Genomic DNA, 25707 nt, shown 5'->3' with positions numbered 1-25707 from the left:
GAGGAAAAAGGGTAGAAAAATTAAGTTGATTATGCTGATATAGATGATACATGAGAGGCTACAAGTACCCTATCAATTAACAATTCCAGTATGTTAAAAATCTATTGTTGAGACCTGAGATTGCCTGAATGCTTTAGACTTATGCAAGCACAAGAATTTCTCATTAAATGGTGCTGATAAAAATCCTGTTTAAAAAAAAAAAAAAAAAAGTTGGGATCTCTCACGATGTCCTGGCAGATCGAATCTTGGTATTATTTTGTCCTTGTTTTGAGATCTGATATCAGTGCCTATTAAGCTTTCGTCTTTTAATAAAGTTTATTGGTTGGAAAAGCTGTTACCAGACTCCTGGTTTTTGCCACCACAGACTAACCTAGCTCTCCTCCTACAAAGAACTTTTTAAGAAATGGAAAGCAGAGACAGAAAGAGAGAGTTCTCACCAAAAATTGGTCATGTTGCTTTTTTGTATCTGCATAAGTGATACATTTTTGATGCATCATTTGATCCCCACCAGCAGCCAACACTTAGAAAAGCAAGGCTCAATACCAAACAATCAGAGATAAAATATATAGTCCTCACATAACAACCTTATTTAGAATGACAAGCAATTCCGCCACTAAGTGAAATGCCATTGCTTTCTTATTAGAAAATCAGCTTCACACATTCCAGTTTTATTTGCCTTCTAACCACCCCTGCCTTTTTGAAATGCCTGCTTATTCTTTTGCATGCACTGAAAACAATGTGACTACACTGGGAGCCCAATGGACACATCACACAAACAGCTTACATTACTCTCTTGAAATCTCTTCCTCTCCAATCTCTCCACTCGGCCAGAGTTAGGGGTGGGTTGGGAAAGCAAGCAATTTTTGTAGGCAATCTCCCCTTTGCCTGATCTTCCCACCCCCAGCAGAGAGCGAGATTGGAAAGGGATTTCAAGAAAGCAAACAGCTCTTGAAAAATTTCAGACAAAGAAGATATTTGTACAATTGCATTGCTTTTGATGTGTAGAACAACAAAGAGCTCACTTTCTTGCAATCTCTTATCTAATAATTTGTTCTGCAAGACGGGTGGAGAAATAAAGGTAGGCACAACGCCTATTGATTGTAATGTTGATCACATGACTGAAGGACACTGAAAGTTATAAATAGTCTGTAAAGTTATTTTTTTCAACACCATCATGACCTTGAATGACTTAAGTGAGAACTACCTGTACTTTAATCAAAGAATCGCCAGGATGGGAACTACACACGTATCAAAACTGGCAGGGAAGCTACTGCAAATAAAGAACAAACCTCACACTCACTGATGTTACCTAGTTACTAATAAAATGCCTGCAAGCAAACAACCAACCAGAGTATCAAGAACTCAAAACATGTTCATTTTCAAGATTTTAACATTGAAGACAAAGTGCACTCTGTTAGTAGGACAAGGCTACTTTTTCCCCACCCCATGCAAATCCCACTATTAAAATGGGTCTCCTTGATGTGGAAATAAACAGATGACAACAATAGTTAACTCATAACCTTTCTCCGGTTTTATTTTCTGCTTCATGCTTTTTCAAACTTTCACAGTGCTTCCCCTGAAGCAATTCCAGCATTGCTAAGTTCAGTTCACCGCTCTTTCTCTTTATCATCTTGGGAGTTTTTGGTCTTTGTATTATTTGCTGCTTTTGTCACTGAAGAAAAGGGGGAACCTTGTTTCATTTAGCTTCTTGTTCCTTTGCCCACTGTTCAGGAGTCAGTGTTCTCTGCTCAAAGGCATGAATAAGCTTCATCTCTTCAGATAAGAGTTCATTGACCAGTCTTAAGGAAGGCAAGACAAGGAATAAAATTGGGAAACAAATCACTAATTGTTTCAAGAATAAATTGCAATTAGCTTGGTTCATACAAGATACCAAGCCAAATAGGCAAAGCTCATTTTGGCCTAAGATGTTGTGTTATCCCAGTCTTATCTTCTATCTGTGCTGGAGAAGCCCCTTGGCCAATAATGCATTTCTCCAAGTTCCAAGCTTATTTTTTTTCAAATTTAAATTCAATCTCTAATGTTCATAATAAAACAGATGGATGTTATAAAGCAACTTTGCATATTTGGCTAAGCCATAATAGTTTGATTAGTCAACACGATTCATTGAATTCATTTGCCCTTCCCTCCAAAATAAACTCCATTATGATTTTGCAAGTAATTCTCAACTTACAACCATTCGTTTAGCAACCATAGGAAGTAACAATGGCACTGAAAAGTGCACCATCCCCACAATTACATGACCAAAATTTGGGTGGTTGACAACTGGCATGTATCCGTGAGGGTTGCAGTATCCTAGGTTCATATGACCAACATTTATGACCTTCCTAAATAGCTTTCAACAAGCAAAGTCAAGGGGGGAAGCTGGATTCACTTAACAACCGTGTTAGTCACTTAAAAATTGCAGCAAGTCGCTTAGTAACTGTGGCAAAAAAGATCATAAAATTGAGTGCAACTCACTTAGCAAGCACCTTTGTTAGCAATGGAAATTCTGGCCCCAATTATGGTTGTAAGTTGAGGACTAACTGAGAACCCCATTTCCAGAAAGATTTCTATGAATGAATCTATTGATCAATTTAAAAGCAATCCTAACAGCCTCTGAAGCCTGAAAAGGAGAAGGGATGGAAGTGCCACCCCTCAGCTGACTGCTTGGCAAGTTCAGCCAGAGTTCCTTTTACAGAAAAAACTGTTTTATAAAATGTTCCAGCAAGAAAGAAGAAACAGGAACTCTCAATTAACCAAGACTAAAGCTGCATGCCAGGCCAAAAAAATCAGGACCATTCATAAGATTGCAGCATAGAAGATGTATTCAAGCCTCTACACACGGATCTGGTCAACTAAAGTTCAACACTAAATTGGTGCCACATAAAAATCAAAGGAATTCAAGAGGGGTTGGACTTAAGAGCTCTTGTGGGAAAGCAAGGACTCTAAACTGATGACATGCTTAACTCCACCCCCCAGCTCTGCCTGCTCTTCCCCTACACATTGTGATAAGTACTTCCATTTGTTTCAACAGAGGTAATATTTTAAAAAGAAACAATATTGGCTAAAATAATGCTTTGTCCAGGCTGGTAGAGTCGTACCCTTCTCCCACTGAACCATTCCTGAGAATCCTCTAGATCAGGAGTACCCAACGCCTGGGCAGTGGACTTGTACTGGTCCGTAGTCTGTTAGGAACTGGGCCGCATAAGCGATGGGTGAGCAAGCAAAACTTCATCTGCATATGCATGGAATCTAGGCTGCACATGAAACCATCCCCCTCTCCCCCCCACCCCCAATCCATGGAAAAATTGGCTTCCATGAAACCGGTCTCTGGTACCAGAAAGGTTGTGGACTGCTGCTCTAGATTGTGGCAGACATAAATTAACTAAATCATATATGTTTCCTTTTGGCATTAGGAACAAATAGAATTGATACCATTCTGGTTATAGGAACAGGTAGTCCTTGCTTAACAATCATTCATTCAGTGACCTTTTGAAGCATGGTGCTGAACAAATGGTATTTATGACCCGTCCTCATAGTTATGGCTGCTGCAGTGCCCCTGCAGTCATCTGACCAAAACCTGGGCACTTGGCAGCCTGCCGGCATTTACAACTGCAGAATGGGCTTCAGCTCCTCCTACCTGCTTATCCTGTACCCCTTCTCTGCCCTGGACTCTACTCTGCAAGGCAGAGGACAGGGCAGCATGAGTGGCAGGGAGCAGAACAACCAAAAGGGACAGCGATGGGGGGGGGGGCGGGCGAGTGAAGGCAAGCATGGCAGGGCAGGAAAAGAGTGAAAGCCTTACATAATGACGGACAGTCCTGGCTTACCAACTACAACCAGGTATACTGGAACTGTTGTTGCTAAGTGGTGCAGTCACACTAACAAACAATTTTTTCAGTGACAGAAATTCCGGTCCCAGTTAGGATGATTAAGACTTGCTGGTAGTTCTTTCTTAACGAACCCAATTGGGAGAGACAATTCTGTTGTTAAGTGATGCAGTCATTAAGCAAGATACCACACAATCACATCTTATCACCTCACTTCTGCTGCAGTTGTTAAATGACATATCACAAGACTGTGAGTTGCAATTTTATCTTGACTGTCAGAATCCAGCTGTGAAGTGGCAAAATGGAGATCATGTGACTACAGAACGCTGTGTGATTACAATGCCCACTGATTGTAAAGCACTCAAATCTTGATCACATGATCATGGAGACACTGCAACAGCCATAGCTATGAGAACCACCATAAAGTTAATTTTTCAATTACATTGTAACTTCAAATGGTAGTTAAAGAGGCCAAAGGTTAAGCAGGGACCACTTGTAGTTTCAAATACATAATTCACTTTCCTCACTTTGGATATTCAACTATTTTTTCCTTACATTTTAAATAATGTAATAGAAAATGATGCAGATAAATCATTCGTTATTAAAATATTTGGAAGGGTCCAAATAAAAAAGAATGTCACAGAGAAGTTGTGAAGTAGCCTGAATACAATTTTGAGGTACTAAAATGCAATGTTGATCTCCCATAATCAAATGAGATTTAGGCAGCATTTAAAATTAGCACAGCATATTTAATTAACAGGCAGCTATTGTATGAATTATACTGGGGGGGAAATCACAATTTTGAAATGCACACTTTTCTTTTAATAGCGATTTATCAGATGGCTGCAATACATTTCTATTTCTAAACTGGATCTGTACATTTAAATCAGGATAATGAAAGTATGAGAAAGGTATTTAATAAATAAACTCCAGAAGAAAGAATACATCTGTGTATATGAGTGCATTTATTTTGCTCGACAGCCTAAATCAGTTATTACCTCACAGGACCACTGCTGTTGCAGAATAAAATGGAGGAACATTATCTACACTGTTCTGAGCAATTCAGGGGAAGGGTGGGATTAAAAATCAAAGGTAGATTAAACCAATAGAGGAACAAAAGACAAAAAGAAATGTGACTGAGGGAGCAGAAAAGCATGGAAAATAAGTGTAAAGAATGCCTGATTTTGTAGTCCTCATTTCCTCATATTCTAAAATTTTGGAAAACTGTTAGGATAACTCCAACCATTAAGAAAATAAAAGACCGTTCAATCCATCATCCACTGACTAAGCTAGTTCTTCCTATACTTACTTACCGGTGTCGTTGTAATAGTGCTTTTCCTCGGAAACATGGAGAAACTACCAAAACTTTGAAGCTTGTAGCACAGCGCCCAGGGGTAGTATCTTCTACCTCCTTATTGTGTGTAAAACAAAAAGTACACATATATATATACTATTTAGAACATAACAATAAATTTAATAACCTGAATACATTTTATTTATACCTAAACAGGTAATGGAAAAGAAAACTTTGAAAGGAAATGTTAAAAAGCACATGAAAAGCCAATTTACAGGGAATAAAAATGCAAGGGATCTCAGAAAAGAGTGCATTAGATCAGCAGAATACTATTAGAAAATGAAATGTGCCCACCAAATAAGTTTAATAAAAAGGAAAAAGTCTCAAAAAAAAATCAAAATTTAGGATAAAAATATCCATAACATCATAATCCTAAATATGTCTATTTTTTAAAAAAATAAAGCTTACTGAACACTTTAAAGGTATCCTAAGAAGCAAATCCCACTGAATTTAATAAAAGTTATTTCTGTGTAAACATGCTTAGGTCTGCAAATAAGCTCCAGTCATTTTGGTCTGGCCCAATTTTATAGGCTGCTCATTATCTATTTTTTCTTTTTCCTTTACCTGCATTCTTGAGTTGAAAGTGTAGTGTTATTCTATCACTTTGGGAAGATATTTTTAAGTTAGTTGGTATGATGGCAGCCTATTAAAAAACAGCAAACCCATTCATACCCCAGCCAAGAGCAAGATTTAAAGTGTAAACTTAATAATACAAACCCCGTAACAGGGAATAAAACAAAATGCTATTTACTTCTGAAAAAGTAGGGAAATTTTAAAGCCATCTTTCCTCAACCTGGTGCATTCTAAAGCTTATGCTCGCTGGGGATAATGGAAAGCACATCGTGCAAACATCAAGTCATGAAAACTGGTTTATCCTGTCCGAGGAGGAGGAGTATCTTGTAGCCATTCAGTGGAAGAATTATTCTTACAAAGGAGGGGAATATTGGCATTTTTCAATAGAGTTTTAAGCAGCGGCCCACTACGGATAACTGAGGCTAAAACTATCTGAAAAATGATTAAGGCGTATATTTGAAAAAGCAACGTAAAATAGCATTGCAAAAGAACAGCAAAGCATTTTTAATGCTTAAGAGGGGGTTTTTAAATCAAATTTTAGATGAGAAAGGGTGCCAACTTAAATCTAGCCCTTTGGACTGCCTGCTTTCGGGCAGCGAATGGGGAGCGCTCCCATTTACCACGTGCTCGGCCTCAAGTCCCTGAAGCAGCCTCTCCCGCAGGGCCTCCGCGCTGAGAACTCCAGACGGCTCCATCGCGCCCGAAAAAGCCACCCTCAATGAAAGAGAACCCAGTAACTAGGTCTTTCATTTCCGCCTCTGGGTGACGTCACATCCTCCCCATTTCGGCCTGTATCTTATGTAGCCAATCAACGTGCAATACGTCACACCGGTGGTTTCATCCCTAGAGCAACCAAACGAAGAGTGGCACAGAAGCTCAGCCGGTTCTAAAAGTGACGCTAAACAAGGGGCCTTCAAACTTGGCCCTTTTATGATTTGTGGACTTCAACTCCCAGAGTTGAAGTCCACAAGTCATAAAAGGGCCAAGTTTGAAGACCCCTGCCCTAAATCTTCTTTGAGGGGCCCTTGGTGCTCTCTGAGCTTGGTTGCGTTCTTGCAGACGTTTCATTACCCAAACTAGGTAACATCATCAGTGCTAGTAACGAGCGCGGTTTTTGCTACCAGTTTATATTCTAGCGCGACTTGCCATGTCAATGTTGGTGGGGGCGATCTTAGAGATTCTTTGGTTGTGCTGTTTACTGTTGCCTCTGACAGTTTCTAGATTGGGGTATTGCTTATTTGATTGCTGGCCTGAAGTTAACCTTGGAGTTAACCTATGCTGATCTGGGTGCTGATTGCTGATGGAGAACGGCTTGGGACTTTTTGTTCCTTTTTGGGCTGGGTGATGGCCTCTTTTGCATAGTCTATAGATGTTAATGTCCATGTGGTCTATTGAGGGCTGATTTGTCAGAGTGCCAAACTTCTAGAAATTTTCTAACGTTTTTGGACTTGGCTTGGTCTAGCATGGATTAAACTTTCTTTGCAAGTCTGTGTAAATGTATAGACTTGGACTACAAACAATATACAGGACACATACATGTAATTTGTGAAAAGTTATTATTTTAAAAAAAATCTAAGTTTATACTGTGACTCAGGCCACACTTTTTTTTTATGCCACCTCTATTCGCATCTCTAGAGCTCATTCCTGCAATTAGCTCCTTTTACGTTAATCCAGTTGTGGCACTGCATAGGTTTTTCCCTCTGTGGGCGGGACATCTCGCTGCCTTCGCCAATAGAATGTAAGCAAGATATCATTTGAAGAAACGGTCAGTAGATCGGAGAGGAATATTGCTAGGCAACGGTCTACCGGCTGCTGTGGTCGCGAGGTAGGCAGGTTCGAAAGGGGCGTGGCGACGAGAGCGGAGGAAGGCTGGGGCTGGAAAGGTGCAGGGCGTAATGGGAAATGTCTGCTTATTGGGCAGGGTCGATCAAGCCGCATCCGAAGGGGAAGGGGACTCTACTAAGTAGTAGAAGTCACTACCGCTACTTAAGCTATATGCAGGATTAGGTTTGCATTCCAGGGTCTGGGTTGCACAGCAGGCAGAAATTCAACAGGTACTGTTTTTTCTCCACTTGGCAATGCAGAAATTTCAGTTTCGGATATTTTGGTGGAGAATTCCGTTGGCTGGCAAAAATTCACATGCCTTCTTCCTGCCATGAAGATACAAAGGAGTCCGATTTGCAGTTCACTATCTCGGAGAAGTAGGGAAAATAACACAAGGGAGGGCTTAACTACAATTCCAGCTGCAGCAGCCAGATGACTGTTAGCAAGCGATGCTGGGAATTGTAGTTCGAAAACATTTGTAAGCTATGCCGATCCCCTGATAGTTATCAGCCCTGTTTGTTGGATTCTGTTGATGGGTGGATACAATTATGGGTGTTCAGCTTTTATAAAATTTGATTTCTTCTTTCATGTAGGTTTCTCCAGCCTGTTCCTCTTTGTGGAAGAAATGGTGGTGGAAATATGTGGCTTCTTTGGAGTATATCTACTATACTGCACCAACCCCCGTTACCAGGGACGGATCTACATTGGCTTCACTGTCAATCCCGAACGACGCATAGACCAACACAATGGTGGAAAGCGGCGTGGTGGGGCCTGGAAGACAAGTGGACGTGGGCCATGGTAATTCAAGAGTGTGTAAAAGATGCTGTGTTCGCAAATCTACCATGGGTTCCACATTTGTGAAGTGAAAATACAGCTTCTTCTCAGCCCCAACCAGATGTAGGGGGAAAACCTTGGGAAATTCCAGACGAGCGTTTCCCAATTTTAGCCATTTTAAAATGTGGCCTTCTTAAATACCAGCAGGTATTCTGGGAGTTTGAAGTCCACATATCTTACATTGGGTAAGGCTGGGAAACACTGCTCTATAGCAGAGGTCCCCAACCTTTTGGGGACCAGGGACTGGTTTCATGGAGGTTTTTCCACGGACCGGAGAGTGCGTGGTTTTGTATGTTGCCTGGGGCTTTGCTTTTTCTGTGGACCGGTTGCTGGCATGCCATGGCCGGATACCAGTCCACGGACCGGGGGTTGGGGACCCCTGCTTTATAGGAAACTGTTTTTTCACTATCTGGTTTTTCTCTTTTGTGATGAGATCTCAGTGAGGCCAAAAGTTCAGAAGGCTGGAACTGGAGCTTTCTGGGACAAATGTGTTGCTGTCCTTTTGGGCTTCATGCATTTCTCTCTTCTTGCAGGGACATGGTGTTGATTGTTCATGGTTTCCCCTCTGATGTGGCTGCTTTACGCGTAAGGCACTTTTCAGTACTTATTTTGTTTCTTCAGGATTCACAGAATATGGCAACCTAAAATGTGGTTAGCTAGCTTGAGGTTCTGTGTGTTCACCAAACCTAGTATGGGATTCAGTATGTTGTGGGAACCCAGCCAGTTGAATATAGGTAGTCTTTGACTTACAACCATTCATTTAGTGACTATTCAAAATTACAATACTGAAAAAAATAACTTAAAACTAATCCTCACACTTACTGCTGTTGCAGGATCCACATGGTCATGTGATCAAAATTGGGCACTTGGCAACCAGCATGTATTTATGATGGTTGCAGTATCCCACGGTCATGTGATCACCATTTGCAACTTTCCCAACTGGCTTCCAACAAGCAAGGTCAATGTGGGAAGCTGGACTCCACTTAATGACTCCATGATTCACCTAACAACTGCAGTGATTTGCTTAACCATGGCAAAAAAGGTGATAAAATTGTATGTGACTCACTTAACTGCCTTGTTTAGCAACGGTCCCAATTCTGGCTGTAAGTCGAAGATTACCTATGATTGAAAAAGCCATACTTAAACCATAAGAGTAGGTGGGAAGATCTTCCCCTTCCGTTCTTTCCTAAATTCCAGCAATCCCATTTGATTTAATCTCTCTTGTCTCTTGTTAATTTCCAGTTTGAGTGGGCCTGGCAGCACCCTCACTCCTCCCGCCGTCTCACCCATGTCACCCGCCGCAAAACACGGGAGCGTCAGTTTGACTTCCATTTGCGTGTCTTGGCCCACATGCTGCAAACTGCCCCATGGTGCCGTCTGCCCCTCACCGTACGATGGCTCAAGCAGGAGTACTGCCGAGAGTTCCCTCCAGGCTTGGAACCCCCCTTACACATGCCCATAGCCTTTGGGCCAGTTCGAGCTGTCAAAGACAGTAAGCATGATGAACCATTATCTCCCGAGGAACAAGTGGCGATCACAAAACATTGTAGTGTCTGTCTGAAGACCTTCCAGGTAACCGTCAGGGATGCTGTGTTCTTTCCACAAACAGAAAGGCTAGAGCATGGGTCTTCAAACTTGGTCCTTTTATGACTTGTGGACTTCAAGTCCCAGAATTCCTCAGCCAGGCACGCTGGCTAAGGAATTCTGGGAGTTGTAGTCCATAAGTCATAAAAGGGCCAAGTTTGAAGACCCCTGGGCTAGAGGTTGAGTGGATCCTAAGAGGCAGGTTTGCTCTGACAAAATGGGAGCTGAGCTTCTATAAGATGCCTCCTCTAAGGCAGAATTGGATTTGAAGTGGAGGAAATAATTTTAACCAAGGAAGGGCGGGGAAGAACTGGACTTGAGATCAAAAGATGGCGGCAGTTAACCCTATATTTGTTTGGGGAGCAGCAGATTCCTCTGGACTGAAGTGCACTCTTTCTCAAATTCCTCTCTGCAGGATGGGGACGAGGACATTCCCTTGCACTGTTTTCATTCAACTTGTACCATGGCTGCTCATATATTTTGCCTGTCTCGTCTTTTCCTGGAAAAGGAGCCTAATCATATCCTGCCCATTGAAGGGCAGTGCCCAGGGTGAGCAATTTCTTCTGTGCATTGGGGGAGGATGTGGAGGTGTAGATGTTGGTATTCTGCCCTTGCACCTGTTTCCCAATTGTTAGCTCCATTTATTTATTTATTGGCTTTTATCCCACCTGTATTACTTTTTAACTAGCTCAAGGTGGTGAACATACCTAATATGCCTTCCTCCTCCTATTATCCCCACAACAGTCTTTTATGTCCGATGTGAGACTAAAACTCACAATATCCTGGTTTCCCCCTTTTCCTCAGCTGCAAGAATCTTATCCTTTGGGGAGATCTGATTCGTCACCATAAAGGTTGCTATGGTAACTTAGAGGCTGATCCCTCCTCCTCTCAGGTAAAACTCTTGCTGTTATTCCTAGACTTGTGTGGTTTATCTTGAAATGTTTATTTCCTGAATTAAGTTCAGCAGTTTTATGTCCTGATTTAATTGAAACTTTGAATTGTGAGTTAATCTTTTCTTCTTTGGATCAATATTTTTCCTCTCTTCACCATTGATAATTTTGACTATAGCTTAGGCAAACTGATACTTTATCTTCTTTATTTTTCCTATATATATTGTACCTGCTTCACTTATGTCTTCACCCAATATAATTACTTTTATGCTGCAGAAGCACTGGGCTGATGAACTGCAACCGTGAGGGAGAAGACCTTTAAAAAGTGACCAGGATCTATTTCCTTGCTGAGAGTTGATCAACGGATCACAACATGGTGCACAGTTCAGCTTCTCTTAGTCTGATGTCCAAAAGTCTAGAAAACAGCTAAGAAAGGCTGGGTTTTCTGCTCATGTTTTCCACTCCAGAATCATGTAACAAAATCATGTTTAATGTTATTAAGTGGAATAATTAAATTGAACAACCTGGATGTTTATGGATTGAGAGACAGGAATCATGCTCAATAAACTTAAAATGAGGATGTAAATAATATAGCTATTGTTTTATATTGTATATATAGTGCATTGAATGCTTAAGTGGATTGTAAAAAAAGACACTCTTTGGAACGCAGAGAGAGATTCTTGAGAAAACACATTTCTGATTGTATATGGTCTTTTTCTCATTTATGCAAAGCATTTAACAAACACTTTCAGTAATTCTTACAACTTTCTTTTTAGCTTGGCATTAACCAAATATTGCAGATGAGAAGACTGAATGCATAGTAGCTTGCCTAAAACCTCTAAATTAATGAATTAAAAGTCCATCAGTTGAACCATCAAGGTAGAATTATGTTTTTAATGAAGTTAACTGACATGTCTTTGTTGATTATGATAGTGTACAAAATAAACTTGAAAGTTTGTATCATAAAGATAGCAGTTATCTCATATATGCTAAAAAGGCAGCCATAGAAAATGAAGAATATATAAAAGACTATTCCTAGAAAATAAATATTCCCCACATAATGGCCATAAGATTTGAAGTTATTCCAGATTTTATCTGTGGTGTACTGTTTTTAAAAAGGATCCAGCTTTGAAGAAAAGTCAATTTTTTTCCTCTGATGTGAAATATATGCACTTAGTTAGAATAGGATTTTAAGAGCCTGAAAAGCCAAAATGATTTGACAATATATTAGAACAGATGTTTGTCTTTGTGAAAATTAATTTATGAATTCTGTAATCAAGTATCTCTAAGCAGTTTTTAGACTGTTTGTAAAAAGGGAAAACAACTTATTATGTAAACAAATGTTGCACTGGTTTTCTACTGTACAGAATAAAAAATGAATCGTTAAATAGCCAAGTCAGTTTCACTTCACATTATTCCAGCACGGCCAGTTGTGAGGAAGGCTGAGAGCTGTCTTCAGCAGCCACTGGAAGGCCAGTTTTCTAACCTTGCAGTAAAAGTATGATTACCGCTAAGAACTTGCCAGAGAGCAATATAAAAATCCATCACAGCAAGCACAACATACAATGAGGCCACTTTGCTTTCTGTTTTCCTATCTGGCCTTCCCTCCCCAAATTGCACTGCCAAACATATACCTACATCTAAGCAACCTGAGGTGCAAAAGGACTGAAGTCTCCATGATGGGAACACATTCTGGATATAAATTTGCATTTAAGAGCATACTAGGTCAGTGCTTCTTGATCAATCAATCAGTCTTGCCTCTAGCTTTAAAACATGGAATTTCTTTTATTCTGAGTTAATGGTTAGTATCGCTTTTCCAGTGAGTTCCATCTTCATGGGTTAAATCTGTGGACTGCCTCCCAAAATAGTTGGCAAGTATCATTTTGCCAGCCTGCTCCATTACTAGAAGATGTTTTGCCTTTAAATCTTACTTCCTGAATGAGCCTCATTTGTTTTGGGCATTGGTACAGCAAAGCAGGGAAAAGGATTTTTCTGATTTCACAAGGCTTTAGCTGATACAAAAATACTGATCAAAATTAGCTATTTTCCCAGGAGTATTCACTTATCTACACTAAGGATTGAATCAGTGACGTGATGAAATACTCACTTCTAGCCAGCAAGCGGTCCAAAAATTCAAAATAAATAAACAGGAACTCAATCTCCTCACTCCCATTCTGGATCAAGTAAAATGTGGATGAATAGTTTTGACTTGGATGAAGTCTATCTTCACTGAATGGCATAAATATGTACAGATTTTCCTTTGCACTCTCAACAGAGTTGATTCCCCTGAGAGCTGTGTGTGTCCTTAGACACATTTTGTTCAAATTCAAGATGTGGACAAAGAGCAAATAGACATTATTCCACACCACTCCCACACCTGGTCTGGATTCCAAGCCCTGCAGGACACAAACCAAACTACCTTTATTCCCCCGTCGTACAGGACTTCTCAATCTGTTGCACAAACTGGAAGCAGTAGATCCTTTTGTCAAGATCTTCCTTGGCTGCAAACAAAGTGGAAAACAGATTATCAGAATAATAAGAAAATCAAGACCGGTCCTCTTTCAAATGGGCCATAATTTAGCTGAAATTGGACAGCCTTTAACATTTAGAAAAGGATTGAAGAGGACATTCAGAAAAAAATGATCCAGCCCCTTAAAACAAAAGTGAAAAATCAGCTTGCATGTCATTCACTCATATACATAGTCCTAGTACAGATAGTCCTCGATTTATAATGGCTCTTCAAAGTTATGATGAACCCTCCAAAAGATACTTACAACCCAGTTTTGAAGTTCTGACATCGGGTTCCCCCTCCTGTGATCACATGACTGCATTTATGGCTGTTTATAGCACTCCATGGTCACATGACTGTAATTTACGATGTTTTTGCTATGGGGCAGGTTTGACAAAACCTGCCCCACATGATGCATCTGGCCCGCGGGCCGGCAGTTTGACACCCCCTGCTCTAAAAGCTCATCTGTTCTCTGATTCTAAAGATGCCAGAGGTTGAAACTAGGATGCAGAACTCATTTTGGAAGAAAAAAGAAAAGCCATTTTTTCCCCTTCTTCACCATATTTTTTAACACAGACTGCTATTAACCCAGGTTTATAGATAGATCTGGCAGCATGCAATCATGCTAACTGGGTCTAATGCCACCATTTGGGGAAATATGGATTTCCTAACCTCTTCTTTTGGTTTTGCTCAGCATCCATGATCCTTGTACATAGAAAGCACTTGTAAGGTTCCTTTTCATCAAGGGCCCCCTTCTCCATTAGCTAACCAGGCAGCAGGCAAATATGATGGTTTGGCCATAGCAGCTAATCTCTCTTGGGGGGGGGGGGAGAGACAACTACTTTGATTGACAGACCATAGCAGCAAATTTTGTAATGTTTTGTCTTATATTTCCAGTTCTGTTTGTCACATATTGTTTCCTTGCAAGATTAACTGGACAATGCACTATTAGCTCAGAAGTGGCTGGTATTCTGCATTTGGTGATTTTCTGGCCAGAAATTTTGTCTAACAACTGACTTAGGATGCTTTGGAGTTAAAATGATTCGTCTTCTGAATCTGAACTGGCTGCGTTTCTGGGGTGTATCTAATACAGTGTTTTTCATCAAAACTCATGCTGGCTGGGGAATTCTGGGAGTTGAAGTCCACACCTCTTAAAGCTGCTAAGACTGAGAAACAGTGGTTTAATATGTTGTACGTAAAAATAACCCAAATAAGTGTGTTGATCAGTCACAGCTCCTGTGTCCAATGAGGCTGATTTCTGGGTAAGTACGCAAAAAGACACTCAAGAGTAAGGCTGACTGATTATAGAGGAATTTACCTTCCTCTTTAATCAGACAACAGTCCCTATCTCTCTTTTGTCTCCTTAAAAAGGAGCAAGAATCCTGTAGCTCTCTAGGTGTTGTTGATTTCTACTGCCAGCATCCCTCACCATTCACAATGTTAGCTAGGTTATCCTAGGACTGCAGTTTGGGAAATTCTCGACATCCCCGTATTCCACACTTGCTTTTCAATGGGCATTTGTTTCAATCTCCACCTGATGGGAACTTTGTAGCGCCAATGAAAATGTTTTTTCTCCATCCTAATTAGTACAGCCTACCTCCTTTCTTCTGCAATCTGAACATTCATTATTACAGTTATTTCTCAACCTTAATATAAATGGACTTCAACTGCCTAGGGAATTCTAGGAGTTGAAGTTCACATATGTTAAAGTTGCCAAAGTTGAGAAACACTGATTTATAATGATCCCTTAAGAAGGAAATGTCAATAAAGATTTACCAGGCTATGCTCCTAGGTAAGCGGCCCCCAACCTTTTTGGCACCAGTGACCGGTTCCGTGGAGAGAGGTTTTACCGTGGACTGGAGGGGGCAGGGTTTCACATGCTGCTTGCATCCCACGGATGGGGCTTTGCTTGTCTCCACAGCCCCATTTCTGGCATGCCAAGGCCCGATACCGGACCATGGCCCAGGTGCTGGGGACCCCTGTTCTAAGTAATATGACGTTACCTAGCCTGGTGACGAAACATTCAGAAACTAAACAAGTTCGGAGAACAAACTACCACCAACGTGCTCCTCCTGCCCACGTTTCCTTTCAACTCACATATCTATTACTTTCTTAATTTTAGCTGTTGCTTTTACTCCCAAGAACCCAAGATGGCCACACAGGGGATTTAGTGAATTGCGAGTTTCCCAACCACACAGCTGAGGGAAACAGAGGGATACCTACCACGAGTGGCGTCTCTGGTGATTCACAACATGTGAACGGCGTGTGAACCTCTTTCCGCAGTACGTGCACTGGTGAGGCTTCTCTCCTGAATGAATGAGGAGATGTTTTGTGAGGGTTGTGTTCCGGTTGAAGCTATTCCCACATTCTGGACATTGATACGGTTTCTCACCCGTGTGGATCCTTTCGTGCCTGATGAGATCCCACTTCTTCCGAAACCTTTTCCCACACTCCTTACACAGATGTCGTTTCATTTCGAGGTCGGTCGGGACTCCCCCAAACACTTCATCCTTCATCATCCTTGTGGAAAGGCTGCCTTTCTGAGGTCTTTCTGAATCACACTTGCTCACGTGAGATCTTCTGGGGCTGCCTTTTGGGAAAAGGACCTCTCCAAATTCTGGAGACCTCCATCCTCGTTCCTCTGCCTCCAACTCTCCTTGGTGCATATCCTTTGCCCCCATTCTGGCAAAATTGTCTTCTGATTGAAGAAAAACAAGCGATAGGAAAGACCAAAATTTTATAGTTGCTATGTTTGGTTTATCAAGGTATGTAGTACAGGTAATTATTGACTTACAATTGTCCATTTAGTGACCGTTCAAAGTTACAACAGCACGGAAAAAAGTGACTTGTGACTGTTTTTCATGCTTACAACCAATGCAGCATCCCCATGGTCATGTGATCGTAATTCAGATGCTTGGCAACTGGCATGTATTTATGACGGTTGCAGTGTCCTGGGGTCAATGTGATCAGCTTTTGTGACCTTCTGACAAAGTCAATGGGGAAGCCAGATTCACCTGACAACCGTGTTACTAGTTTAACAATTGCAGTGATTCACTTAAAAACTGTGGCAAGAAAGTCGTAAAATGGGCCAAAACTCACTTAAAAGCTGTCTCGTTTTGTAAAAGAAATGGGACTCAATTGTGATCGTAAGTCAAGGACTACCTGTAATAGCATTGTATCTGTGGAATATCATTTCAGCTAATCAGAATGATATAGGTTGTTCTGGCAGATGATACGATTCCTAAAATGAGTAAGTTGTGGTCCTTGTGTTAAATTCAGCATACTGGGAAGCTCAACTTTACACTGTGTATACATAAAATCATTTAAAAAAAATAAGGGCAGCATTGAACAATTTAAGCTGTTTCACGTTCCACACTGGGATGTCAAACTTAAAAACAGTCAGGAGGTCCCTATTCCTCATCCAATGCTTTATGTCAAATTTGTCCTCTTTCAAGAACAAGACTTCTTTTCTTCATTTTGGTGTAATTTTATCCTTAATGTTCATCTCACTTCCATTCCATTGTCTTACCTTCAATGATTTCACTGCCATTCACCCTGAATGGGTAGAGAGGCAGTCCCACTTTTATGCTTCAAGGTGGACTGATTTTTCCCCCCCTTTCTGGTTGTATATCCCAAACCCTCTCTGGAAATCTTAAGGTCATCACAAAGTTTATCTATCCAGAGCCCTTTGGATGTTTTGCATTAAAAACCAGGTGGGAGAATTTTATTAGAGATGAAGGCCAGACTTTCCCTCCATATTCTCATGTAATTTTCTCCTTTAATTGCTCTTCCCTCTTGCTTAACACAGGTAATCCTCAACTTAAGCCCAACATTTTTGTTGCTGAGACATTTGTTAAGTGAGTTTTGCCCCATTTTAAAACCCTTCTTGCCACAGTTGTTAAGTGAATCACTGCAGTTGTTAAGTTAGTGACACGGTTGTTAAGTAAACCTGGCTTCCCCATTGACTTTGCTTGTCAGGAGTCGCAAAACACTGCAACCATCATAAATATAAACCAGTTGCCAAGCATCCAAATTTTGATCATGTGATCCCAGGGATGCCGCATGGTTGTGTGAAAAATGGTCATTAAGTCACTTTTTTCCAGTGCCATTGTAATTTTGAACAGTCACTAAATGAACTGTTGTAAATCAAGGTGTACCTGTACTAGCAGTCAATTGCTTTATTCCTTAAAAGCAAGGTTACCTTTTAATTTTTTTGTAGGATAGAGTCAGATACATATAAATAGTCCTTGACTTATGATCGTAATTGGGACCAGAATCTCCACTGCAAAGCAAGGTGATTAAATGAAGTGTGGCCAATTTTACTACCTGTTTTGCCATGGTTGTTAAGCAAATCACTGCTGTTGTTAAAGGAATGACACAGTTATTAAGCAAATCTGGCATCTCCCACTGATGGCTTGTCAGGAGCCAGCTGGGAAGGCTGCAAATGCACATGACCCCAGAATGCTGCAACTGTTGTAAACACATACTGGTTGCCAAGCCTCCAAATTTTGATTACATGACTGTAGGGATGCTGTGATGGTCATAAGAGTGAGGACCGGTCATAAGACACTTTTTCAGTGCCATCGTAACTTGTGAACGGCTGCTGAACGAATGATTCTACGTCGAAGACTACCTGTACTGAGTCACATTTTTGAATCCATTTCTTTTCTCAGAAGAGAAGAAATTAATCGAGGATCCAAGTTAAGGGTTAACAGAAACCAGACTGTAATATTGTAGCGTAAAACGCACATAATAATAAAAAAATCAGCAGCAAATCCTTTCTTTCTGAAAAACCTTCATTATGATTACTTTGCAAACAATCTCCCTTTTTTATAAGGAGAAGAGAGCTAATTGTATTTATGTCAATTATTTCAAGTCTCTGAATAATCAGATTGAATGTCCTGTCTTTGTAAATAAATGGAAGGCTGCTTTAAGTAACATGAAATTCATTTCCTGTTATATTAGAAATTGCATTTGAATTGCATAAGCATTTTTTGGGTAATATCTACAATATTTGGAAATTATAAAGACATCAAGAATCATAATTTTTGAGCCATGGAGAAATAACAGAACAGGGCTTGGCTTGTAGCAGTGGGTTGCTGAAATGTGCTGTTAGCCAGTCTCTGTTTTGTTTTGTTTTTCAACAAAGAGGCAATGAAGAATTTTGAGCAATATGGTCAAATCTTTTTGGAATTCTTTTGTTCAAACTTAATTTTTCAAGGCTTCCTCTTCTTTTTTATGATAATCATTGAGCATTGCATTATGTAGTAACACTGTTGAACATATAGTTTTCTTTTGATATATAGTTTAATAAAATAAAACAGTTACCTTGAGAAATACTATTTTCACTGTCAACCTGTTTGTTTTCTTTGTGGAGATGTTTTGCTTCTGACTGGGCCTGATCTACAGTGGGAGAATTAACTATCACCATCTCAATTGGTACAGTTACCTGAAACAAAGATAAAGAGACATGGTTAGAGTAGCTAATCCAAGGATAGGATATATGTTAAGAGTTGTAGGCATGTGTGCTGGATACAAGGGATAGGGCTTTGAAACTGATGCTGAGTGCAGAACTTTTCACACTAACTTGACATGTTAAGTCAAGTTTCTAATCTTTATTGATGCACAAAGAAAAGCACTGCCCATAAATATAACAAAATTAAAACTAGGCAGAGAAGATGGGATATGCAGCATAGTATGTGATCCCTCAATAATCAAAACAAATAAATAGTGATTGCTGTAACAAGCACTGCAATCACACCAAACAATGCAGATAGTTTGCTGAACAGTTCCTCCCACAACCTACCCAACTTGGCTCATTTACATATAGAAATGGTGTCTATACCTACAACTTTAGTACAGTCATCAGCATGGAAATACATACTGGTTTGTCTAGTATCTTCCAACCAATCATAACTGATTACAAACAGAATCACAGTTAATTTTAAAGATTTGGTTTGCGCTTCCCATTTGTTTGACACATGCTGCTTTTTGAATTGGGTAGGCAATTTTGTTCATTATTTGTATGCATATAGATAAGTCTGTGTGTATGTTTGGGTGTGTATACTCTTTTTCAGAAGAGTCTTATAAGAAACCATAATTTATTATACACCTTTTGCAATAGGGATAGTCCTCGAATTATGACTGTAATGGAGCCTGCCCTTCAGTCATACACTTATGATGGTTCTAAACCTGATCTTATAACCTTTTTTGTGGCAGTCATTAAGTGAACCAACAGTTTCACTATGAGCAGTTTTGCCAAAAACTGGATGTAAATGCCAGTGTTTGGCAAAACTGTCATAAAATGCAAATATGGCCCAGTTGCTGAATGTGCAATCACATGACAGGGGGGAGGATCAAATTTGTGTTGTAAGTATCCTTAGCTAGTTCCTTCAGAACTTGGAACAGTTGTTAAGCAACCTGTTGTAAGTTGATGGTTTTGGGGTGTACTAATTGCCTAATTCTTTAGCAGCTTGCAAAGGCTAAAACAATACCCATTTCTTCATATTAGCATGTGTATGTGTGTGTGTATGTATGTATAAATACACTTTATGCATGCATATGTATAATTTTTTAAAAAAATCTCCTATAACCGAACTTTACTCTTGAACTTCATGAAGTTTTCTAAGCAAGAGATCGGGAGTGGTCTGTTACTGCCTTTTTCTAGGCTGCTGTTTTCAACTTACAGCCCTGATTTTTCTTGGTCTCCCATGGCAGCAAAATGCGTTTTCCCTTTTGCCTACCCTGGAGAGTCCTCCATTCTTCCTCACCTGTTGGGCCCACTTCTCCGTCTCCTGCTGCTCCTGCAGGTACTCCTCTGCCAAGGCCACCGCTCGATTGCACGTCTCCGGACCGCGCTCCCTAATCCAGTCCTGCATTTCCTGTGGAAGGATGACAAGGAACTGCTCCAAGATAAGCAGATCCAGGATTTGCTCCTTGCTCTGGCCTTCGGGCTTCAGCCAGCGGTGACAGAGCTCCTGCAGTTGCTGACATGCTATCCGAGGCCCATCGGCAGCCAGGTAGCAGAAATGCCTGAAACGCTGGCGGTGCGCCTCAATGGCGAGGTAGTCATCCAGCCTCAGAATGGCCACCTTCACCTTCCCATAATCAGCTTTGTCTTTTGCATCCAGGCTGAAATAGGCCTGCTGAGCTTGTCCGCTAAGGACTGGCACAAGACGAGTCACCCACTCTTCCCGTGGCCATTGGGAAGCATCCGCCACACGCTCAAAGGTGGCCAGATAGGCCTCAGTGCTGCCCCCTTGAATCAAAGGAGGCAGCTGCAGGCTGTCCCAGACTGGAGTGGTGAAGGGAGCAGGCACCACCTCTAGCACTCTTTGCCACTGGCATTCCCAACTTTGCGGTTGCTCTTCTGCCAGCTCCTGCTTCACCCTGGATGCCGCTCTTGTGAAATCTTCACTGGTTTCAGATGGAATGGTGGCAAGGCCTTTTCCCTCTCCCCCTTTTGCACTGTCATCTGCTTGGCAGGGAATTTCCATTTTCACTGGGACCTGCAAGGGACATCTCATGTCCTCTACCTCTTTTGAAAGAGCAGCCATGTTGTTTGGGTATTGCTGTGCAGCCATTTTGTGGCCCGAGGAGCTGCCAACGGAGCAGCTGTGTCTCTCCTGCAGCCTCTCTCAAAGCGCTCTGGGGCCAGACTTCGGCAGGGGCTAGTGAAATCTGTAACAAGGCAGTGTGGGCATATTCCTGTCAGAAAAAAATGGGAGACTGATAGTCTTTTAAAGTAACATTATTTTCAATTTATGCCACCCAATTTCCTTGGTTACTGTTTTGTTTAAAGTTTGCATTATAGCTTTGATATAATGCTTTGCCGTCAACATTCTCTCCATATCTTTTTTTTTTAATTCCACTTGAATGTATTTGATAAGATTTATTCATAATCACCTCTCAGGTGAAAATTTTCAGCTGCCATCGTTACCATTAAGGCAGTGTTGGTTAGAAAAGACTTTGTGGGAGGGGGATAACCATAAACACTAACAAATTTATACAGCCTTTTAATTATTCCCAATGTAGTATCCATTCATCAAAACTATCAGATACAGTCCCTTAGGTGCTCTGACTACACACCAAAAGTATATAAATAAAACTGCAGCTAGGTGAAATTTATCTGATTACCTTCTTAGCAGCACAAAAATACTAAACCTAGCAAAGAATGAGCTGCAAATGAAAGAGAAAACAAATAGTAATACTGTAGATAGGTCTCATACTTTAAAAAAATGCAAATAAGGATTTAGGGCACCAGAGAAAATGCTGTGGCTTTCTATTTGCAGAGATGCAGTCTCTTCTGTCGCCTTGTTCTGCTTCCCATTTATTCTTTTTATCTTTTTTTAAAAATCAACAATCCATGAGGTTATCCATAAAGAATGAGGTCAGTTCCCTGCCCCAAGGCTCTTACAATCTAAAAATAAGAAGAACTAGGAAAAGAAACAATACAAGAAAACAATAAGAAGTTATTTCAAATGTAGATATATGATCTTAGCTATATGAGTTAGGGGAGGAGGGTCTTGTCCCAAAGCTTTTGGAAAAGAGCAGAAGAAAGATAAGTATTCTGGGATGCAGATCCTGTCACAAGGCAGAAAAGGTGAAAACATCTGAAATGGTTGAGAGGAATAAACACAAGACAGGCACATCTTGAGAGAAAGGGAAGGAATACTGACAGTCGAAGATTACACTATTTAATTATAATTATAATAATAATAATAATAATAATAAACTGCCACGCCCTCTTTTCCATGCAAAAATGAAAGAAAAAAATGCAAGATGATTTTTAGGGCCACGAAATACACAAGGAAAGCAGAAAACAAAATAAACTGGGGGGTCGTGAAGGTTATATCACGACCATTGCCAGCTACCATTAGCCCCGGGCTGGCTAAAGAAGTGGGCCGAGATCACCGTCCCGAGTCTTCCTCCGGACACGGACGCGATCCGCTTAGCAAGGCAGTTTTGGGAGGAGAGGGGTTAAATAGGGAAACCCCCCTCCCAAAGTGTCAGTGGAAAGGCCCTGCTGGCTCACCTTTCGCTTTCATGCAGTCTACCTCGCGCTTCCCTCTCGCCTCCGAATGCAGCGGAAGAGCGGACTGCACCACTTCAGGACACGAATGGGGAAGCGCACACTTTTCAACGCTCGCGCTGCCAAAACCAGCTTGCCAGTCTCCCTGCAAGCAGAAGACTAACCCAACAAGGAGAGAAAGCGAGGGGGAAACCTTTGATTTCCGGCCGTGGCGATGCTCGACTTGCAGGGAGCTTCTTTGGGTTGGTTTTCAAAGCAAAAGCAAGCCAGCATCTTCCACCTGCAGACTTGCACTGTATAGCATGGTTCTTCCCCCCCCCCCAAACCCGTCTAAAACTAGCGCGAATCAACCTAGGAAGACCCGAATCTTTCGTGCACACACTTCCAAGGGTTGGAAAGACACGCGTGCATTTATCAGGGCAAGCCACAAAGCAACTTCAGGTGGGCCCGCTCGGCCCCCAAAAAGGTGACCCTCCCGCGATCCCAAAAAGCCTCCCGATCCCAAGAACCACGTGGCTGGTGGAGGGAGGCAAAGCGAGGCGTCTTCCTAGTTTCTCCAGCCCGCTTCGCCTCTGGCTTTCGTCCCTTTCTCCTTGCCCGGGACTCACCGCTGTGCGGTTCCCCTCGAGGAAATAAAGGGGATCAAATCGAAGGCCACGTTCCATTTCTTTCCATCTTTGGACGGAACGGGAAAGCATGGTCGCACCTTACATCCCCTCCCTTTGGATGGCGCTCGCCGAGCCACTCTAGGAGCTTGGCTGTGGCGTTTATTTTTTTTAACCCTTTCGTGATGGCAATAGACTGCACTATAAAGCTGTGTTTTTCAACCTTGACCGCATAAAAATGTGTGAACTTACTTTCAGCTGGCTGGGGAATTCTGGGAGTTGAAGTTCGCACGTATTAATACGGCCAAATTTGAAAAACTCTTGATAGAAACCTTCACGAAGTGTGTGGCCAAAGTAACCAAGGTCTTCATGACTCAGTAACTTAATGATTTAAGAAACTTAGGACAGCACAAGTGAAATTCTCTCTGGCTGATGCCTTCGGATTCAGCTGTACTTGTAACACTCAGCCTGAAGGTGTTTTATGGCTATTTGGGGATGGTGGGGGAGAGTTCTTAAAAATATATATTAAATATTACCATTGAATATTAGGAATGAATGCAAACTAAAAAGTAAAAAAAAATGGAAAGAAAAATAGAAAAGAAAAAATAATAATAAAAGAACAATATGTAAAGAAATGATTTATTCCTTCATAACAAGTATATGCATTTTAGTAACTTATCACTTTCTCTTAAAATACAACAAATGATAACTTCTTCCCATATCTCATCTCTTATTTGTAAGCAAATGTAAAGGTGGCCATTTGATCCCAGTTAGTAAAAGTCCAGTAAAGGTAACCAGAGATAACATTCTAATTTAACCTTGATCAAATAAACCAACTTTATATTCCTTTTACTTCTAACAATATTGATCTTTAATCCCTTCAGGTACTGGATTTCTTTTCATTTTTTTCTTTCTCCCTCTCATAAAATCCTTCAAAACTTTAACAAGACTTTTTTTTTTTAAATCCAGTATAGGAAAATTATCCAGGTCACTTTTTGGTTTATTTATTATTTGTATATCATTTCTAATATTAAGACCTCAGCTGGTATTCATTATATATGCAGTAGTTCACCTTTCAAATCTATCTCAGACTTGTCCAGTAAAACATGTGCCTCTTCTATAATATCTTTTAAACACAGGCTATCTATAATAGCAGAGATATTTAAAAAAAACCAAACTTACAGGTCCATTGCCCATGCTGACTGGAGAATTTTGGGAATTGAAATCCACACAACTTAAAAGTAGCCATGGTTGAAAAACACTGACCCAAAATGTACTTGGCTCTACCATTGTATATGGCTATCTGGGGAGAGTTTTATCAGTCTTATAAAAAACAGTTCCAGAGTTGTGAAGGCAAGATATAGAATAGTGGATATCAAAATATCAGAAGCAGATTCCAATCAAATGTTAACATTGTTGAGCTGGAAAATGTTATTTACATCACTGATTCCAGATTCACACTCAGGGCAGGAATCTGGTTTAAAGCACCCTTGCCTCATGGCTAGTTTCTGCCCTCCATTTGAATAGACCCAACTGGTTCATACTGTAAGGAAAAACTGTGACAGTGGAATTAATATTCTAGAAGCGGTACAGCCTCTAGATTTTTTTTATGTGAATTCTTGCACTGAGCAGAGGTTTGATCTTGATAGCTTAAGAGGCTTTAAGAGGCCCTTTGCAGTTTCTAATTGTATGAAATACTGAATGCACTCTTTCGCATATGTTCTTTCATCACATGAAGAAACATTCATTGTGTTTGGACAAATTCGGGGTTGATTTCCCTCCAGAAGTTGTGAGTGCTGTGTGGGGAGGTTTTTAAGATTGAACAGCCATTTGTCTGAAATAGTATAGGATCGCCTGCTTGAGTAGCGGGTTGGACTAGAAGACCTCCAAGGTCCCTTCCAACTCTGTTATTCTGTTCCAGATTTTGTGTGTCTTTAGTCTAGACAGTTAGGTTGAGTAAACTCAAGTCAGTTCATATCCCACACAGAATCATACAATAGTGTGATTTGTTCAGTACATGTAGTCCTCAACTTACAACAGTTCATTTAGTGACCATTTGAAGTTACAACTAAAAATAACTTATGACCGTTTTTCACACTTAATAACCATTGTGGCATCCCCATGGTCATGTGATCAAAATTCAGATGCTCAGCAACTGATTCATATTTATGACAGTTAGTGTCCCAGGATCATTTTACCACCTTTTGACAAGCAAAATCAATGGAGAAGCCAGATTCACTTCACAACTGTGTTACTAACTTTAGAACTGTAGTGATTCACTTAACAACAGTGACAAGAAAGGTTGTTAAATGGGGCAAAATTCACTTAACAATTGTGTCACTTAGCAACAGGAATTTTGGGCTCAATTGTTGAGAACTACCTGTATATTGTTTTTGTTTTTGTTTTTTTTTTTTCCAAATTTTTTTTTATTATTTTCAACATAAGAAAAAGAACACATCACAAGTACATCACAATTGAAAACTCCACCCCCACCCCCCACCCGGACTTCCCAAACCTAATCCCAGGATACTATTCATCTAAAAGTAACCTTATATTAATATCCCTAACTCCACAAAATATAATTCTACATAAGTAGGTGAAATATATGTATATGTATAAAAAGAAAAAAAAATTTTATCTAAAAACCTAACCTATATTCCACCATTCTATGCT

General features: G+C 40.6%; 3 protein-coding genes across 5 annotated transcripts; 1 reads left to right on the top strand and 2 right to left on the bottom strand.

The window, feature by feature from the left end:
* Positions 1–1508: 1508 nt before the first annotated feature.
* Positions 1509–6532, bottom strand: LOC107282720 (bolA-like protein 2). The gene is made up of 3 exons (XM_015810538.1): positions 6378–6532; positions 5144–5241; positions 1509–1799 (listed from the first exon to the last, which is right to left on the bottom strand). Exons 1-3 carry the CDS (start codon positions 6450–6452, stop codon positions 1697–1699), a joined length of 276 nt encoding a protein of 91 aa, XP_015666024.1. The 5' UTR covers positions 6453–6532; the 3' UTR covers positions 1509–1696.
* Positions 6533–7624: 1092 nt separating this feature from the next.
* On the top strand, positions 7625–12284 carry LOC107282701 (structure-specific endonuclease subunit slx1). Of its 2 annotated transcripts, none has more exons than XM_015810518.1 (7): positions 7625–7640; positions 8175–8379; positions 8949–9000; positions 9658–9987; positions 10415–10548; positions 10804–10891; positions 11166–12284. In XM_015810518.1, exons 2-7 carry the CDS (start codon positions 8207–8209, stop codon positions 11193–11195), a joined length of 807 nt encoding a protein of 268 aa, XP_015666004.1. In that variant the 5' UTR covers positions 7625–7640; positions 8175–8206; the 3' UTR covers positions 11196–12284. The 2 variants fall into 2 exon arrangements, with proteins under 2 accessions (XP_015666004.1, XP_015666003.1); XM_015810517.1 differs by lacking the exon at positions 7625–7640 and adding an exon at positions 7802–7811.
* Positions 11588–22456, bottom strand: LOC107282700 (zinc finger and SCAN domain-containing protein 21-like). 2 transcript variants are annotated; one of them, XM_015810514.1, is made up of 6 exons: positions 22433–22456; positions 20169–21105; positions 18727–18847; positions 15791–16096; positions 15622–15706; positions 11588–13390 (listed from the first exon to the last, which is right to left on the bottom strand). In XM_015810514.1, the coding sequence occupies exons 2-6, from the start codon at positions 20979–20981 to the stop codon at positions 13375–13377; spliced, it is 1341 nt and encodes a 446-aa protein (XP_015666000.1). In that variant the 5' UTR covers positions 20982–21105; positions 22433–22456; the 3' UTR covers positions 11588–13374. The 2 variants fall into 2 exon arrangements, with proteins under 2 accessions (XP_015666000.1, XP_015666001.1); XM_015810515.1 differs by lacking the exon at positions 22433–22456 and having other exon boundaries at positions 20169–21123.
* Positions 22457–25707: the final 3251 nt, after the last annotated feature.

This window comes from Protobothrops mucrosquamatus, unplaced genomic scaffold, assembly GCF_001527695.2.
Source record: "Protobothrops mucrosquamatus isolate PMUCROS unplaced genomic scaffold, P.Mucros_1.0 scaffold11, whole genome shotgun sequence".
Lineage (NCBI taxonomy): Eukaryota > Metazoa > Chordata > Lepidosauria > Squamata > Viperidae > Protobothrops > Protobothrops mucrosquamatus.
This window is presented reverse-complemented; position numbering and strand designations above follow the sequence as displayed.